At 40.4% G+C, this 18,870-nt stretch overlaps 1 protein-coding gene across 2 annotated transcripts in view; it reads right to left on the bottom strand.

The window, feature by feature from the left end:
* The window catches only part of THEMIS (thymocyte selection associated), a 76,622-nt gene extending 64,679 nt beyond the window's left edge, over positions 1 to 11,943 (bottom strand). For both annotated transcript variants that reach the window (XM_064413111.1, XM_064413112.1), the window contains exon 1: positions 11,771 to 11,943. In XM_064413111.1, coding sequence (XP_064269181.1) covers positions 11,771 to 11,861 — 91 coding nt within the window. In that variant the 5' untranslated portion in view covers positions 11,862 to 11,943. The remainder of the gene's footprint in view (positions 1 to 11,770) is intronic.
* Positions 11,944 to 18,870: the final 6,927 nt, after the last annotated feature.

The raw sequence follows: 18,870 nt of genomic DNA on the forward strand, positions 1-18,870 counted from the left end.
ACATCCCCTGGCTTCCCTTGCTGAGGACCCTATACAGGCTTAAGGTCCCTAATCTGCTTAGATTCCAAACTCACCCAGCAGGCTTCCTGATGCACACCAGGATGATGACTAACCCAGAGGTATTCTGGGTTATAGTGCCACACAAATATCAACCAATGCCAGGTGAAGAAACATGCTATTTATGCATGCTTTCAACAATTCTGGTACTGAGAAGAAGACCAAGAGAACTGCTGCTCTTTAACAAAAAAGAACCGTCTGGTTTTCTTATTGTAAAAATAGTGCATAGCTGTTTGCTCTGTTAGTCCCTTAGCAATTCAACACAGACTAACTCAGCTGTCTCTGTGGAAATTGCTACAGCTCCTATGAGGAGGCTGGCTGCTGCTAATAAGATCATGAAGTGCCATGTCTGCTCACTTTTTTAATACTCCAGGTATGGTGACTCTGCCATTTCCCTGGGCAGCCCGTTCCAGTGCTTCTCTCCAGTTCACTCTTTCAGTGAACATTTTTTTCCCAGTATTTGAGATGAGCCTCCCCTGCTACAACTTGAGGTCATTTTCCCTTGTTATGTGACTGGTTGCCTGGGGGAAGAGAACAACCCTCACCTCAACACAACCTCCTTTTAGTTTTAGGGAGTGATAAGTTCTCCTCAGCCTTATTTTCTACAAGTTTAAATTCCCCAGCTCCCTCAGCTGGTCCTCACAGGATTTATGTTCAATCCCCTCCACAGCTCTGTTTTACTTCTCAGGGCATGTTCCAGAACCTCAATGTCTTTCCTGTCATTCTTTCACCCCCTTTCTGGGCTTGGCCATCCAGCCAGTTTTATAGCCAGTGATGAGTACACTTGTCCAAGCTGTGGGCTGGCAGCTTTCCCAAGAGAATTCTGTGGGAGACGGTGCCAAAAGCTTTCCTGAAATCTGAGTAGGCAACATCCACTCCACAGCCTTTCCCTCATCCACTAAATGAAGTAGTTAAGGCACTAAAGCTCTCAAAAAACTGATGTTGAAGAATATTTAATGACTATTTCAGTTTATATTTGCAACAGAGTGATTCCACAAAACCCGCCAATAAAATTAAAATCAAGGGAGGTCACTGTCCTACCATAGAAGAATTAACATGGGAACATAATCCACTGCAAACAAAATGCTTTGCAATATCACCAATAAGGACCATAGGTTCAATATCTTTTCCTCCATCTTTCCTAAAATGTTAAGCAGCCACCATCCTCCCTAACATAAGTCCTTTATTTGATTTATTTCTCATTATAGCTACAAGAAGAACACTTCTGTAAGGACCATAGGATAGTACTTTTTTTTTGCAGAAGAGAAGTTGGATGGATGGGTCATATAATCATGGAATAATGGAGGCATGCCACCACATTTTCCATCCAAGATATCAGAGACCAACTTTCAACAGCTTATCAATAGTAAAACACATATTACCAGATTTGTTTGAAAGACGCCAAGAGGTTGAAAGATTATGAGGGTGAGAGGTTGGGTTGATGGTTCCTAACTGACTGAGACCATGACAGCAGAAGCCTAATTTTTATCAATAATAGGATTTAGAAAAAAAATTAAAAATTAAAATCTGCCATCCACATTTTTTGGGGCTACGATTGCGCATACAGTATTGATTTTAATTACATATTTGTCTGCAACTAGATTGCTTTGGCCCTGATTTTAGCCCTTGCTTGGCAGTTTGCCTGGAATAATACAATGAAGATTACATTCAGACAAGAAAAATGTTACCTAGGCACTTGCAGCAAATATTTGTGCTGGTAAAAGGGAGCCAAGGAAACTGCATCGCTTTCAAAAAGGATAATGAAAGTACTTTTTCCTTTAGAAGCCATGATAATTAATCTTAAAATATTTTGAAAATTCCTACTTTGTGACAATGTGACCCTGAGAGATTTTACTTCAGCTGTGTAATGCAGACCCCCTCACACAATATATTGAAAAATAAAATTTTAATTAAAATGCACTTTTTTAACATTTATTTGTTGTTGCACAACAATAACTTTGTTTTTCCCACTCGAGTCACAAAGAAAATGTAACTATTTGAAAATGTAAATCAAATAACCTTGAGAAGAGAATCTTTTGATTTGAGAAAGAGGTATGCAATAGAATGCAAAATCCCCCCCAAACCAACATTTTAGCAGAACCCAGAATAAAGCAGCTTATTTACAGTGATCAAACAATGCCCCCGAAGGCTGTAATTAAAGAGCTTGTTGCCTTTGAAAGAACCTTTTCTGAAATGTTACTTTGTTCAATAAAAACCACATTTATATCCTTTCATAAGCTCATCTCCAGTTTGACAATCTGTGTTATCAACCACCGTGATCAGATCAAAGTAAGCATCACATTTGGTTCAATATCTTTTCCCTCCATCTTTCCTAAAATGTTAAGCAGCCACACCACCATCCTCCCTAACATAAGCCCTTTATTTGATTTATTTCTCATTATAGCTACAAGAAGAACACTTCTGTATTAAAAACAGCAATATAAAATATAAATACAGTGAACGCCTGATATGGAGGATATCATTCTTAATGTCAGAGCATCTGACAGTACCACTGAGATAAATATTTTCTAATACAAGGTGAAACAATAAAATATCTCAGTAATATGTTCCTTTTTCTTCCCAGCAGCTTGGAGCTCCATTGGTGACTGCTCTCGGAGTGAACGCCTCACTGATGCTGATAGAAACGGCTGACAATCAGGGCAGGGAGTAAACAGCAGTAATACATCACCGGGATGGAACTCCTTTCTGCCGAATGCCTCCGGGCAGTTTAGCACGAAGGGCCAGGGAGAGCGATGCAAACGAGACAAAAGATTTGACTAAGGTGGCACAGAGGATTATTCAGCAGGGGTGAAGCTCAAGCCCAGGCTGGCTGACTCCCAGTCTCACAGCCTGTCTAATCCAGGGTGCTGCTAAGCACTTCCAAGTATCCCACCCTCCCTTTTTTTCCTTTTCTTTTTCTTTTTCTTTTTTTTTTTTTTAAACAAAGACCAAGCTTCTTTCTTAACAAAACCAAATTACTTTGGAAGCCAAACACTAGGCATTGACTGCCTAGTCCCATGAGTTTGAATCTTTGAAGGAAAATATCTTCTCTTTCATGTCTCAGTAACACTCACTGAATTCATTGCAGCTGGCAGGCTGAACAGTCTTTGAAAGGAGATCCAAAGAACCAGGAACCTGGCTGCTAGGTGGGGAGATGAAAGATCCCCCTACATCTCCTGAAAGAGTAGAACTTTGTCCCAGTGTCCTTTTCCCAGTGCTCTTTTCTCCACTATTAAGTTGTCATCAGTTGCCCATATAGGTGCTGTCTTCACTATCAGAGGTGACTCTGTTTCAGGGGCTGGTGAAATGGTTCTGCTTTCACGTAAAGGCTTCATGCCCTGGTGCAGCCATTCAGCCAGAATTACAATAGCTCATTCTCCACTACAACACAGCTCAGCTGAAATCACAGTTTTATTAAGGCTGCTGCAGGCTCTCAAAGTAATACGAAGGGCATAATGGATCTATAATTAGTGTCAATAAAAAAAGGTATCATTCTTTATGGGCATTATTTGAGGGCTAGCCAATTGTTCGGAGTTTATGCTCTTTGGCAAGAAAAGACATCTATGTTAAAGTTTTAAGGAGGAGAGTTTTGCTTAATCATTTAAATAATTTTATACTCTGATTAAGCAGAAGGAAAAGCAAACAATTTCTGATGGGGAGAAATTAGGTGGTATTTTTTCCAGTCAAATACCTCCTGAGCACCAAAGATGCTCAGCAGTCTGCTGGATTTCCCCCACTAAACTCAAATAATCTAGTGCCTTGTGGGGAAGAGGCTGGAAAACATGCACTATGACAGGCAAAGAAGGAAGCATGCTCCAGCTTCTCTCTCTAACCCCAGGCTATGAGAGTGGCTGCAAACAGGATAGAATACCTGTATGGCTTTTATCCAGCCCTCCCTCCCTAACCCCAGAAGGTGCCCACACTGAGAGCAGGTGAGCCCAGCTCCCCAGTGCCCACACGGTGCTCCAGATGCCCGAGGGTGGCAGAGTCATGAAGGCAATGTGAGTTTGAGTGGAAGGTCCTTTGTCAAGTGACAGAACAACTTATTGGGCTTTCAAAAAACTCTTCTCTCTTTAGCATGTCCTAAGCAAAAAAAATCTTTTGGTTTGATAATTTTAGGACACAAACCTTCCAAAAGATGCAAAGATGCATCTTAACTAGATCTTACCTACGTAGGCTGTGAAGGGTCTGATTTTTGTGGGCACGAAACCATCAAAAAACAAAAGCCGTTAAGATTTATCTTTTGCCATATAAAGTCAAACTTTAAATGTCAAGTGCTTTAAGGCACTTCAATCATCATGGACTTTAAAAAATTGCTTCTGAGGTTTCCGATTTATTACTTTCCTGATAAGTTTATGGCCTCTTTTTTTTTTTTGTAAGAGCATTCTTCTGATTCTCTTCTATCTAGAGGCTCACACACTGCATGTGGCAGCAGAGCTTTATGCATGCAGCACCCACTATAATGGAAAGAGCAAGTAAAACCACAACGCCCAATGAAATACCTTTGACCTTTTATTTGGGTTTACCCAAATGAGTCAGAATAACTACAGCAATGAAGACAATGCCCAAACCTGATTTTGAACAGCATTAGTCACTGTTATAGCTGTTCATGATTTATTTAGTTTCATTCATTTTCTTTACAACATTAATTCCTTTGAATTTAATATTATTCACATATATGTTCAACAGAAAACTACATTTTGTTGGACAAGGTTTAGGAAGGCTGCTGCAACTGAGTTGCAGGATCAGATCAGAGTGTTGAGCACTTCACAGATGCAGTCCAGAACTGGAAACTTGTTCAAGCATCTTCCCTACTGATGTCAGAGCATGATGCCCCATGTGCCATTTCTGTGTGTCCAAGGGAACTAAGCAGAAATAGTGGACTTGGACAAAGCCATATTCCTTCATGAACACATCACCAGGTACTTGAAAAAAAGTTGTGTCTCAAAATCCCTGTAGCTCAGAAACAGTGTGTGGTCATGAGTTTGTGTATTGTGGGATGTTTACCCCAGGATCTTCTCTCCTGTGCAATTTAACATAGTTGTTCCTTTGTCTTTCCAGAGCCTGAGTTTGTGAAAATTATCTTAGTACTTTTGTAGGCTTTTTAGAGGTTTGTGGGAAGGGAAACAGGGCCCCTCCTGCTGCAGACCTCCTCCTCACATCCCTGGAGCCCAAGTGCAATGACAGCTGGGGGGCTCTCTGCTACAGGACACCTCTCTGCACATTGAGGGAGCTTCAGCAAGACAAGACAAGGAGCTGACCACTGAGACAAACCAGGCAATTTGGGTATTCTTCCTTCCTCCTGTGCTATGGGGAGGCCCAAAAGTGAATGTCACAGAAAGAAAATCTCCTCAAAGGAAATCCTGAAATCAGTTTCACCCTGAGTGCCAGCTACCCAGGGTCAGATTTTTCTCACTGTGTCTGGATGAGTCATTCCATTGAGGGCAGCAGTATTAATAAAATGAGCAATGTTTGACCCAAAAAAGTCAGGGTTTGTTCTCACATCCACTGAAGAACACTTTCATTCTTGTTTAGAATAAAACAGGCATTTGAAGCAGCTTGAACAAGTGCAGGAGAGTTTCAGTGGTTTGTATTAATAGAGAAAATTTACTAATATGCTCCAACTACTGACCACAAAAAAGAATCCAAACTATTTTTTACTGTTGGCTGTACTTAAGGCTCTTGCTCCTACTTGCTCAATCAAGAGGAACAGAAACAACTGTATTCAAAGGAAACCACCCTTCCACTTTTTGATATGTTCATCTATCTTTTAAAAATCTTCTCTATCTTAAAAAAAAAGGACACAAATTAGCAAGTGAAAGCACTGTACCACAAGTTTCACAAATTTCACGTGCAGTTCTCCCTTGGCATGCACTCCACTGAGAATCCACCCAGCAAATGCAGAGAATTATAATAATTTTTAATGGTATTTCACCTCTAAGAAATACTGCCTTATTTATCTTCATCAAAGCTGTCTTATGCTCAGCCTCTGTTTAAATTATTTGTTGCTTTTTGTAAGAAAAAGTAGTTTTATTAATCCTGAAGAGGCAGTTTGCTTGTTTTATTTTACGTATTACAGACTGCATATCCTAGCCTTCATCAACTCATTGGCTTACCATACTTGACAAGGGAGAAGGATTTGTTCTCTAGGTTGGCTTAGAAACAGTAAAAAAATTTCTACCCTACATGATCATTTTTGAACTGTTAGTGTTGAGAGATATTTCTTGTCTAAATTAGGACTCGGGGCAGCTGAGTTGGGATCGATAAGGATTCCTTTTGCATTCAGTTTGCCTAGCTACAATAAGAGGGTTAAAAAGATCTTTGAACTCTGTTGATGGTCAGCAGAGCCCATCACTTCCCTGAAAGGCTTGCAGAAATGCATGCTGGAAAGATGCCATTTTCCAGTCAGCAAAGCAGAGAGAATGAAACCGAAACTGCAGAGACAGCGAGCGAATGTGGATACACAGTCAGCAAGAGGAACCATGAGTCATGTTGTTTAGGGTTGACCAAAAATGAGTCTTGAAATGGAACTATTCACCCAAAGGGTTTTGTTTGGCATTGTCTCTCATGCAGATGTCAGAAAACACCAAGCATCTGCCCAGAGGAGGAATCCCAACCTGTCAATTCTAAGAATCTTTAGATCCCTTGGGTCTGGAAGGACATTAACCAAGGACGTACATGTGGGGTCCCACAGTTGCCTCTTCCCTATATTTTCTCCCTGCACAGATCTGGCACTTTCCTGAACCCCAGAGACTGGAGTACCACAGCTACAGCACACTGCTTCCCTGCATACCCAGCCTGCAGAGGCAGAGGCTGTTGGCTCCCTTCTCCTCAGAGAAGGAGCACAGAATTTCCTGATGTGTTTCACAGGCCTGTTGTAAAAGAGGGTATGTCCTGGAATTTCATTTTACACAACACAGATGCTGTTTTCAAATAACTGAACCACAGAGCAGAGCTACAAACTTTCCCCATATTCTGGGAAGTCCCAACCCCTGAAGAAATGGGGGAATACCATTACTGGTGTATATGTTTAGGTGGGGCAAGAATGGCAAGACTGTGGGTGAGCTAATAACAAACACCAACAGAAGAGGTGCCTTGAGAGGTTCTTAATTTTTTACAATTAAAGTTGGCACTTTTTACTGTTTTGCCATTGGATAAATTAAGCCTGGAAAATATTAAATTCAATTACCTATAAAATAATTATATTAGTATTAAAACAGACATAATTTTTGCAACATAAAAATGAAAGCCTATACTTGCATGCTATCTGTTAAAATCAGTGGTCAGACAGTTCTTACCTCACTAAGTATCAATATTTACTAAAATGTTCAAAGAAAGATATTTGATCAATCAAATCAGTTCCCAATGGAGTTTCAGCAATTTAATTTTTTAATAACATATTTTAATGAGCTATTAAATTATCATGTACCTCAGTCTGCACTGTAGTTCCTTTCTAATCAGTGCTGATTACCAAGTTATTTGTATCTGGCAGACTTGCTTTCATTTTACAATCATCTTTCCTATTCCCTTCAGAGATTCAACAGAACAGTCCAGTTTCTATAGCAAGGACATTACAACTGCAGAGTCCAAAGCAACTGCCCTGAGAGGCATCCCTGGCATTTGCAGAACCAGCATCTCCTTTCATCTGTGTTTCTGTTTTCAAACCAGGGATGACAATAATTTCTCTGCTTCTGTGTGGACTTTTGAATATGATGATGAAAAGCATTTTGGAGGAACTCAGGGCTCTTACTAATACCCCACGTGTCTGACTCTGCAAAGCGTCAGACAGTGGTAGGTGATGGCTGCAGGTTGTGTCTCTGACTATGCAGCCCCAGACAGCTGGAGCCAAAGTGGAACAGAAACATGGGAGTGTGAACAAGCACCTCCAGCCTTGACTATTCTGCCTGGAGGCAAACTGGTAAGGCTTCAACCAACCCCAAAGTCCAAGTGTAGCATGAAAATCACTGATATAATTCAAGGAAAACACTTTCTTCTTCTTCATGCCCAGAACAGAGAGGTAAACAGCAACAGAACTTCCTAAGAAAAGTGTCTAAAACATAGTGTTCACTACCAACAGCAAAAGTTCAACTGCCCAGAGCTTTTCTAGCTCAAAGTATTCCACATGGAAGCAGGGTCTATAAAGTTATGTCCATTTGCAGTTTGGGGAACTACAGTTAAATACATCACATTCCAGTGGTATCAGCAGAAACATAATTTTTTTTTTATAGGCCAGTAGAGAGACTAATGGTAGAATGAGTGCACACAGCATATGTTTTCTACTTGCTCTCCACTGGGAACAGTAGCAGGCAGGCTTGGGTCTGAAAGGAGAGACTTGGATTGTATTTGGTGTAACGTGGATAAAGAAGCAGAATGGATTCTTTCAGAGATGTTATCTTGCCAAAGGCAAGTAAATTCCCACTCTCTCCCTGGAGCTTGACTTCGCAGCTTCTAATAAAAATACCTCACCACGTGGAAAACATCCATCCTCACAAAACATTAAACTTTCCTTATGCTTCCAGAGGTACTGAAAATCTGTCAGGAACTGTAAGGCCAGTTTGCAAGTCCTATATTCACAAAGTCATAAGACCTAAGTGCCGGGTGTGGAAAATGCTGCTTCCAACAGAGTAAATGGAGAATTTAATCCCCACTGCACACAGAGCACCAGAGAAGAGCAGTGAATCAATTACACTCTGTTGTCTTATTATCAAGTATTTTGCTGTAGCCTTTTTTGGTTGGCTGCTACAGCTTTGAGGTGACAGCTCTAATGCATGTAATAGACCATTATTTCCTCCGTTAGCCATTCTATGTACCTGCTGATACTATGTTAAGAAATCTTGCCCTTTTTGGGGGGGATTCTGAAGAGGGAAATATACATTAACATTTACATATATAAAAATTCTTCCTATTTTAAATTTTTACACAGGAAAATTAAGTATCCCTGGTGACTGATCAGTTTCAAACGATCACATGAAATGCTTTAACAGTTGATCTTCTCCCTTAGTATCTGCAGGTTGTGTTGAGAGTGGTTACAGATTCCTATGAAATCCCATTCCACAAAAGCACTTAGCTGACCAGGCTGACTGTGTAGCCATTTGGGAGCTATTACAATCAGTGCACAAACGCTCAGATTTGGTCCCGGCATCCAGAGCAATAAACCCATATTCCCTGCCGATAGTCCTGCCATTACCCACACTGTGATTGCTGGTGTACTGCATGGGGTAAGAGAGATCAAAAAGGTTGGTGCAGGGGCAGAGGCATCTGCCTGAGGAAGGACTAAAGAGTGGTTGTCCTAATGGAAACTTGAAGTGCTCAAAGTGGCCTGTTCTCCTGTTTAGCAATATAACTCCAGACTCTCTTTGAAGCACTAGTCTTTCAACAGAAAATGTAACATAAATCATAATGCAATCACAGAACAATGTGTTCTCCCCAGCTGCCAGACACAGAAGGAAGGAAAATATTCAGGAAAGATCTGACACAGACAGAGAGCTCAGGGAAGGAGGGAGAGAAAGGGAGCGAGGGCCTGGCCTGAGAAGACCTTTTGTAGCCCTAAATCCTGCAAACCTGTCAGGCACTTGAGCATCTCAATCTTCCTCTGAAGCAAGGAAGAAGAGGAACCCACAGAAGTCTACTACAGAACATCGGTGTTCCTAGGTACTTGCAAGTATTTTTTGGGATATGATGACTCTGAGGGCAAGGAGCCAGGCAGAATGTATCAGTCTTTCTTGTTGTATAAACAAGAGACTTGTGCATGGCTGTCGGCGCTGCAGCTGCTGCGCTGGTGGGACACGTATGAGAACAGCTGAGAAGCCACCAGGAGCAGAGGACAGGAAGAGGTAGTGCTGCTGAAGACCAAAAAAGCACCAGAGCAGTATGAGGTCACTTTTTAATGCTAATATTCTCAGGTCTCTGGAGCACATACCACACCCTCCCAAGGCTAATTAACAGTGAATAGACTTTTTATTTCACATGTGAGGAATTGCTACAGAATGGTCTGTGTGCCCACTCACCAGTGTTTTTCTCCTCAGGAAAATTGAAGGGTTTAGACAGCATGTAGAATCACAAACTGAAATACTCTGGCTGCAAAAATGTACTAGTATAAGTTTTACCATCCATGAGCAGTAGGATGCAGACTGTAGGAACTCAGAAACCTGCAGACAGCTGGGCTACCATCATTTTATCATAGCATTTTGTGTATATATATATATATATATATATATATATATATATATATATATATATATACACATATATACACACACATCCCATAGTATTTAGTGTACACATATATACGCATATATATGTATATGTATGCATATCTACATGTACAAATGCATATAAATTGTTTTTCATATCACTTCTGCTTCCCAGCTCAGGGAAAAGAGATGAATACTGTGGCTACTCCAGCTTAAGGACCTGATCTTCCCCTTTTTAGTTTTAATTCTACTCTTCATCACTTAGGCTGCAATTTTCTTATCAAAAACCTATTTGTCACAGCTGCAGGACCAGTTTAAAAGATATAGCTTGAACAGGCCACAGAGCAAAGTTCAGAATAAGAGTATTTTCAAAAGTTTCTGGTAATTTTAGCTAAGTTTATTTCCCAGAACATTTTTCTATATATCAGTATTATTCATAGGTAGTTTCCAGGGCAGCCAGGATAGGCAATCAGGAGCATGTGGATAGTACTCTACCATTACAAATTCAGTATGCCCTTTCCCATTTCCTTTCTGCCCAAAGAGGCTGTTGTCATGGAGGGAAAAATCGCCCACTCTGGCCACAGCTACTGATTGCCAGTCAGACTCTGGCTACCTCCTCTCTCCTACTATGGAGCAGCATGGAAATATTTAGATTGATGTAAAGATAGATGTTGTGGATCCCGAAGTGGGTGTTTGGCTGAAGATGAAGCAGACATCAGCTCATTTCATGAAACCCTCTCTGTTTTATCAGTTGAACCCATGTTCTTCCCTCTCAGTGGCATGGAAGTAACTTTCTTTTTCTAGACTCATACATGGGCTTGACATGATATCTTCACTATCAATGAACGAAGTCCAGGCCCAAACCAAGAGCAGATTTTTCCCTCTAATGCAAGCCTCTTTACCACCTTTCAAGAGTGTTCTGTGTACAACCAGAGCACTAAAAACATCATAAAAATAGATCTGCACCAGAAAAACCCGGTAAAATATTACCCCTGTGCTGCTCCTGTCCAGCTCAAACCAACTCCTTTGCATTGTTGCACATTTGAAGTGCGCCCAAATACAGGACAGAATTTCAGGAAAATCTTATGGTCCTTCATGGTCATATTCCAGACTCCCTGGTTCTTTATTTCTGAGACAGAAGAGACCTCTTCACGGCAGCCCCAGAAGTCCAAGAGGAGTTAAATAAATCAATTTGTGAGGTGATTTGCAGTTGCTGGATTTATGGCTCTGTGTAAGCGCAAAGCAAATTAGTGACTTATTCCAGTACTCTTTCCAAGATACGATGAGGACTAACTAGTTTCTTTTTCACTGCCAGTGAGAAGACCGAATGCACACTGCACCAAAGGCATTTCCAAAGCTATTGATAAAACACTCATTCTTCAGCTGGTGGGAAACCACTAGGAGACAACTTCATGAGCATCCTTCCTATACCTCCCCCACATTCTACATTCCAGTCTGAAGGGGGACCTGATGTCAAATAAGGGCTTTTGAAGCCCTGCCAGAAAATATTCGATGCTCACCTTGACAATAGATGCCTGACTGGATTTGAAGGACCCTGGGAAGGGCTCTGAGATCCAGAGAATGAATGAACTTCTGCAGGGTAGAGGCCATGGTCCGCAGCACTGCAGCATGTGGGTTTGGCACGTAAAGACCAGTGAAAAAGCTCTCAAGGCAGAAACACTCTCACCCTGGTTCATGCTGTGCTCAGAAGTTCCACAGCAGAGGGGAGGAGTGGCATGGGGAGGTACTTCTGCTTCCTTCCCTCTGTGGCTGCTTCCTCCTGTATGTGCAGCTGGAGCGGGGTGAGGCAGCTGGTGGTCCCTTCAGCTGCTTCTGGCACCCACACCCACCAAGGCTCTCTGCCAGGCTGGGAGACGTGGGAGATTGCTGTGGGTACTGGGCTCCAAAGGGGAAAGGGGGATCTGTTATAAAATTTTATCAGTGATAGTTATTGACCCTTTGAAAAGAAGATACTGAACATCAACCCTGCCTAGAGTGGGGAAAAAACCACCATATCTGGGTGGGGTGTTGTTGGTTTGTTGGTTTTTCTTTCCTCCTCCTGGAACACAGCAAAATAGTTTGGTTTTTCTCTTCAAAACCAAATAGCCTTTGAAGAAAAGAGATTAAGCACTCTGCTGTCCTAAATATTTTATCTGGATTTAAGATATACAGATAGAACACAAATTACTTCATCCTCTAAATGGACATTTAAACACAATATTGTTACACAAAACAGTCAACATTTTCTTGTACCACCAAAGATTCGTAGGAATTTAATATTGAGGTGTTTCAGCTAGGAAGAAATTTTAAGAGACAGTACCAGGTGAAAATCAGACTGCACTGGTGACAAACTCCCAGTACTGATCCCAGCTCTGCCAATGCGAACTTGATCAAGCACTGTTGTTTCAGCAGGACTCTTATGAAGAACAAGGCCACATCAAAATAGCAGCAGACTCAGATCATGAGGAAAACCGATTTGACTGTGATTTCATGCTTTTTTGCAATGCTCTCCTGTCTCTCTGGGGATCAGGGAAAGTAGAAAGCATGACATTGTGACAAAATAGTGAGCAAGATAATCAACCATTTATTTTCAAAAAGCTTGCTAGTTTCATTTCCTCTATATATAATATTTTGCAGGACACAATATTATTCACATATTAAAAACTTTACAATTAAAACTGTCACATTCTTAAAGGGGATGCACTGGCCTTTGAGGTACTGGGCTATCTATGGAGTCTGAAAAGTTTATTAACATGGTCTTAACAAATATTTCTCTAGAGGATGTGAAATAGATTTTATAAGTGGGGAGTCTCCAGGCGCAGAACTCACCATTGCTGGTCATTAGTGCTGCAGGGAAGAGGAGGAACTGGGCTTTGAATCTAGGAGTAAAAGCCAGCCTAGAGAACATGCACAGCCAACAGCTCATCAACTATTTTGATACAATACATTATTTATTCTCCCCTCCCAAGGAAACCTATTTGAAATTATGCAAATGTAATTTGAGAGAGAGGTGGAGAAATCACATGTATTCAGTGGTAACTGAAAGACCCATATGGCAAAAACCTGGTTCTTATAAGCACAAAGCAGCAAAATGTGTGAGTGGTTTCAGTTATTTCAGTGGGACATCTTTGTATTTTTATGATTTTTTTGTGCAACTCTAGCAATTCAAAGCCAACTTTCTTGCTCCCAAAGCTGTCAGGTATTGTGCCAATGCCAGCAGCTGGACCTTACCTGTACACGTTTTGATCAGTGGATAAAGAGCCCCTAAGGCCATTTCTACAATTCCTCAATTCACTTGTATTTGGCTCTTCACTTTAGTAAGACTGCCAGGAACAACACTACAAAAGAACATTTAACATGGATGGCAAATGCGCACACAAATTAATAAATGTTTTTGAAATTGCTTGAATCCAACAAAGCAAATACACTAACAGACATGGATTTCACAAAATAAAAATTCAGAACAAAACCTGGTTTATGTTGCTGAATCCAGCAGCCCAACAGCATGTAGAAGGCAACTGCAACTCTGCTCCCATGGCCAAGAAGCAGCATGTGTTTCCAATAGGCACAGACACACAGACATATACAGCACCCATACACATAAATGCACTGCCAGACAAACCCCAGCAAGCCCCAATGGCCTCATCCTGGTCCCCTCTCTGGCTGATTGATGTATTAGTGGGAAATACACACATATATATTTATGCAGTGGGGATCCTTTCAGCAGCTGAACTTAGGCACAGTTCACCCAGTGGTCTCTGATCCTGCTGCCACTGGGGTGTGCAAGCAGCTCTGGAGCTCAGAGCTTCTGTAATGTGCCTGGGAATACCCTGGAAATACCTCTGGAGTTCCTCTATCCACTGTTATTCCTCTGTGCTTCTGTGTGTATGTGTGTGCAGAAGCCAGCCTTTATCACATAACCTAACAACCAGCCATCTTAGCTGCAAGGAAGGAACTAGAAATGCACTTGTCTGAATTTGCAATTTAAATCAGGAATGTTACCAACTGGTCATTTGTTATCAGAGGAGTTCCCACATCTGATAACACAGAGACTGGGAAATGACAGTCCCTGAACTGTTCTTCCAAATGCTCCTCAGAGATTTTCCAGTTGATATGTAAGGCCAAGTGCAGAGAAAAAAAATTGCTGTCTCCAAACCATCCTTGGTCTAGAAGTGAGTGATCATCAGATTGTCATCATGGACTGCTGGTAACAAGGGATCATTTGGGGAGGTGTTCATATTGCAGACTAAATTCTTAGGAGTATCTTGACTAAGAATAATTTCTTTTGTTTTGTCCAAGTTTCAATATTGAAGATTAGGACAAGCTGCTGAAAAAAATTTATGTGTACTACACTGAGAGGAGACAATATCTGACCCCATTCTTCCCATACAGAAAGAGATCACAAACTTCTCCTTACTCCAGAATAAGTTCTAAGTTATGGCATTCTTCACAAAGGGCCTATCAGAACCTCAGTGTTACCTCTGCCCTGTGGGAACCTGCAGGTACAATCAGCTTGGCCACTCCATCTCTACTGCCAGCAAGAGGGTGAAGGTCAAGCTGCACAGCCAAACCTGCAACTGCCAAAGTGACCGTGAGTCCTCATGCAGCCATGGTGATCGTGGCTCCAGCTGCTCTGGAAGGTGCACACAAACAGGGACCCATGTCTCCCCAGGTGGAAAAGCCCTGCTTATTCCCCAAGGGGGTGGCCAAGAACCAGCTGTAGGGGAATATGACAGAAAAATATTCTGAAATGTTCAGAAAAATAATACTGAAAAATTCAGAAGGATGGACACATAAGCAAAACACAGAAGTCTGAAAACTATATCCAGGAATATTTTTCTACCTTGCTGATGGGTTTAATTATTGTTTTTCAGAAAAATGTTCCAAGTTTCAAAAGAAAATAATTTCTAAACCTGTGAAGATTTATAATATTTTTTAAGCTCAGCCCATTTGTTAGATAAATGTGGCCATTAGTTAGGCTGGCTGAAACTTTAAAAGGGAAACTTTAAAACAATACCATAAATATGAAACTAAGCATTATGCCTACAGGAATATATGCACAATTTATTGAACTTATAAACATAAGGGAAATGTATTTGATATAGCTGGAGGAGCAGTAATTTCAAAGAGGGGACTGCTTTAGAGAAACTCAGAACACTCAGGACCTGGGAGACAGGTGTGACTGAGGTTCATATGGAATGGTTACACTATCTTTTGAATCAAATTCACAATACTGCAGGAAATTCAATAGACTTGTATATTTTTTTGAATGTAAGGTTGTCATGATTTAGGAATTATATTCTCCAATTTAGTACTCCCAGCAAAAAAAGCACATGATTCTTCCCTCCCTGCTTTCCAACTGAAGGCAAAAAAGACAAGGTTCACAGGCTGAGATAAGAACAATATACTGGAAACAGCAATGAGATAAGAAAATGAACAGTAACAACAACAGAATTAATAATAAAAGTACACAAAAGAGAGAGAGAGAGAGTGATTCACATGTAAAAATTCTTACCATAGAGCCCGGACAATAAACAACACCAGATGCCCCCCCACCATGATTTTTTGACCAGAAGGAACCCCTTCTCCTTGGAAGCAGTTGCCTTTTTCCCCGTCCCCTAGAAATGATATGAGGTGTTATAGAATAACCCCGGTGTCCTAGCCATGGCCCTTACTGGCTGCTTTAAAAATATGAACCCTGTCCTGGCTAAAAGCAGGAAAAAGGCAGACTCTTCTCCTGTCATTAAAATAGTCTGACTCTATTAAAAATAGAGTCAGACAAAGCTGTAAGGAATCCTTCCTAACACAGGTGCATTGAGCTGTGAAATAATCTCCCAAGGGAACGGTGGAGTCCTGGAATGTTTAAGCCTTGAAAAAATAAAGGACTCTATGATACCATCTAGAACAATTCTGACAAAGAAAGAGAGAGAGGTCATTTATTCCTATGGGTAGTTAGCTGTATTGTCACCCTTCATTTATGGGAATCTACTGTCTCAATATCTAAGTCAGGTGAACAGCATTATATTTAACTATTCCATAGGTGAACTGAGCATTAAAAGAAGCTGCAGAGACTTCCAGAAGCTGTGGTCTTCCTCAGCTCATTCTGGTAAGATCAATCAGGTTTCACACAACCCACCCAAGAAGCACAACACTGAACTGACAGCTGTGCCTTTCCCTTGGCCCTTATAATGTCAAATGATGGTCTCAGTTTAAATAAACTGTCCCCAACGTGAGAAAAAAATCTAATCCTTACGATGGCATACATGGATTATTCACAGAGAGACAGAGGCTGAATTGGCTGAAACATGAACTGTTGTAACACGGATTACAGAATGATAGTTGGGTTTTTGTGTAAAAGCTTTTTCTGCCACTTCAGTACGTATAGGAGGATAGGATTTATTTCCCAATAAAGCCAAAGGTGATTAGCTCATAAGCACTGAAATAATTCTATCCAAATAAACCTAACTATTAAAAAACATTTAGGTTGCTTATCCTCCAGCACCTGCAACAGTTGCTTCTAACTTTACCTGAAAATATGAAGATCTCTTTGCTCAGAATATTTCACTGACCCCAGAAAGCTGTTTTGGTGGTGTTGTTTTTTTGGTGGTTTTTTTTTTTTTTTTTTTTTTTTTTTTTTTTTTTTTTTTTTTTAACATACTTTCTTCCATGGACAGCTGCTGATAACACTCCCACTAAGATGAGTCAATTCGGGTAGAGGACTTTTCAAATCTGCAGAGGCAGATCTTGCTGGAAATTAAAATTAAGAGCCTTGTTAAAAAGCAAGGATCATTACCCACAGAATTTTATACTGCTTTACCATCAGTTGAAGTCCACAGATAGAGATAAAATCTGCCTTTCTAAAAATATAATCTTGCTCCATTCCAAGTTTATGCACTTGGTATAAAAATTATCATGATGAAAATCCTAACACCTTCACAAAGCAGGTGGTCACCCTTGTGAATTGTGGTGGCTCCTGGCTCTAAAATTTCAGAACATTTTAGTGCCCTGTGATTTTATTTTGAGCTTTCCTTTACATTTTCAGGAGCAACATTTTGGGTTCTTTGACATTTCCTTACAGTTTAACAGAGAGATCTTAGACATGCTCTTCGTATGAAATTTAAATGGCTTAGCAGGTATGAACAAAAGGTTGTTAGTAAAAGCTCTTGAGCCCACCGGGTTTTTTGCCAATGTTTGACTCCAATGAACAGTCTATTGAGGAACCAGGGTCCCCCAGTGGTTTTGAAACAATTGAAGCACATGTACACACATTACATTGTGAAAAATTGTAAGGTTTTGGCTGACTTTTTATGGACTGAACAATAATAACCTGTGGGTATTTTCAACATTTTATTGAGCAATTCTGTACCTGCCAGAGTCAGAAAGATCTTTTCATTGATTTTAATAGAAGTTGGAGTAGATTCTTAATAAGAAAGAGTTACGGCTTTCAGCTGGTTGTGGCTTCACATAGAAGCACCTTGCTTATAACGACGTTTGAAGTTACAGTCCTGTGAAGAATATTGACATGAAGTTTTCCAAAGTTTCTTCAACAAAGACTAATAGCTCTGTATACACCAGTAAATTATAGAAAATATATCTCCATAAATCTCTCCCCAGCTGTTGGTAAGTGTGATAAGAATCATAGTTTCAATGAATGCATTTGAAGCGTTAGCACCATGTAAGTATTGAACACTCAACTCCCTGAAACTTCCAGTGCTGCGAAGGCAGACAGTTCTACCAATGCTTTGTTCAACCACAGAGAAAAAAGACACTATTTGAGATTTCTAATCTCTGTGCTAGTATAGACTCAAAGCTAAAAATAGCCTTGAGCATATAGAGTCTCAAGCAAAAAATTCTCCCCTCTATTGACAGGTATTAATGCTACCTATCTTTATAAATCTATGAAGATGATTGATACTGAAGTGTTTATAAAGCATTTTGAAGATAAAGCAGAATGCAAATGTTTAATACAGTAGGAGTCCCAATACAAAGAAGCACCTGCCAAAATGAGCCATCCAGATGATCCTCAGCCAGGGTTACCACTTTTTATTTGACAGCACAGAACATGAACTCACTCTTCCAGAGGAAATATTTATCGATCTGTGCATGGCATCACACTACAAAATCTATTCAGGCAAGCTCAGTGCTCCGATGGCTAAGCAGATATTAAATATATTTGGGTTCTATTTTCCATACTCAGTTTGAGGGTACTATTTTGCTTGAGTAGACTTGGAGCAGAGAACTTACAACATAACCACGGCTACATGGAAAATCTATGGCAAAGCCATGGTCTTGAATCCTGATCCCTAAAGCCCAGCCTGAATCTCTCACTACATTAAGAATTTTTACTCTTTCTAAAACATAAAATATTTTATTCTCAGTTAAAAAAAAAAAAAAGTCAAACTCAAACTCTCAAGTCAACACCCAAACTGTGCAAATCTCATTATCTGTCTGGTTTCTATGGATTGTTGGTTTGTTCTGGGTTGTTTTTTTGGTGGTGGTTTGTTTTGTTTTGTTTTGTTTTTTTTTTGGTGGGGAAAGAAAAATGATGGGAGGGACCTAAGTAAAAAGACATCCTACAGCTTTAGGAAAAAGATGGAGTAAAGATTTTGGCAGTAAAACT

This window comes from Passer domesticus, chromosome 3 (assembly GCF_036417665.1).
Source record: "Passer domesticus isolate bPasDom1 chromosome 3, bPasDom1.hap1, whole genome shotgun sequence".
Classification (NCBI taxonomy): Eukaryota; Metazoa; Chordata; class Aves; order Passeriformes; family Passeridae; genus Passer; species Passer domesticus.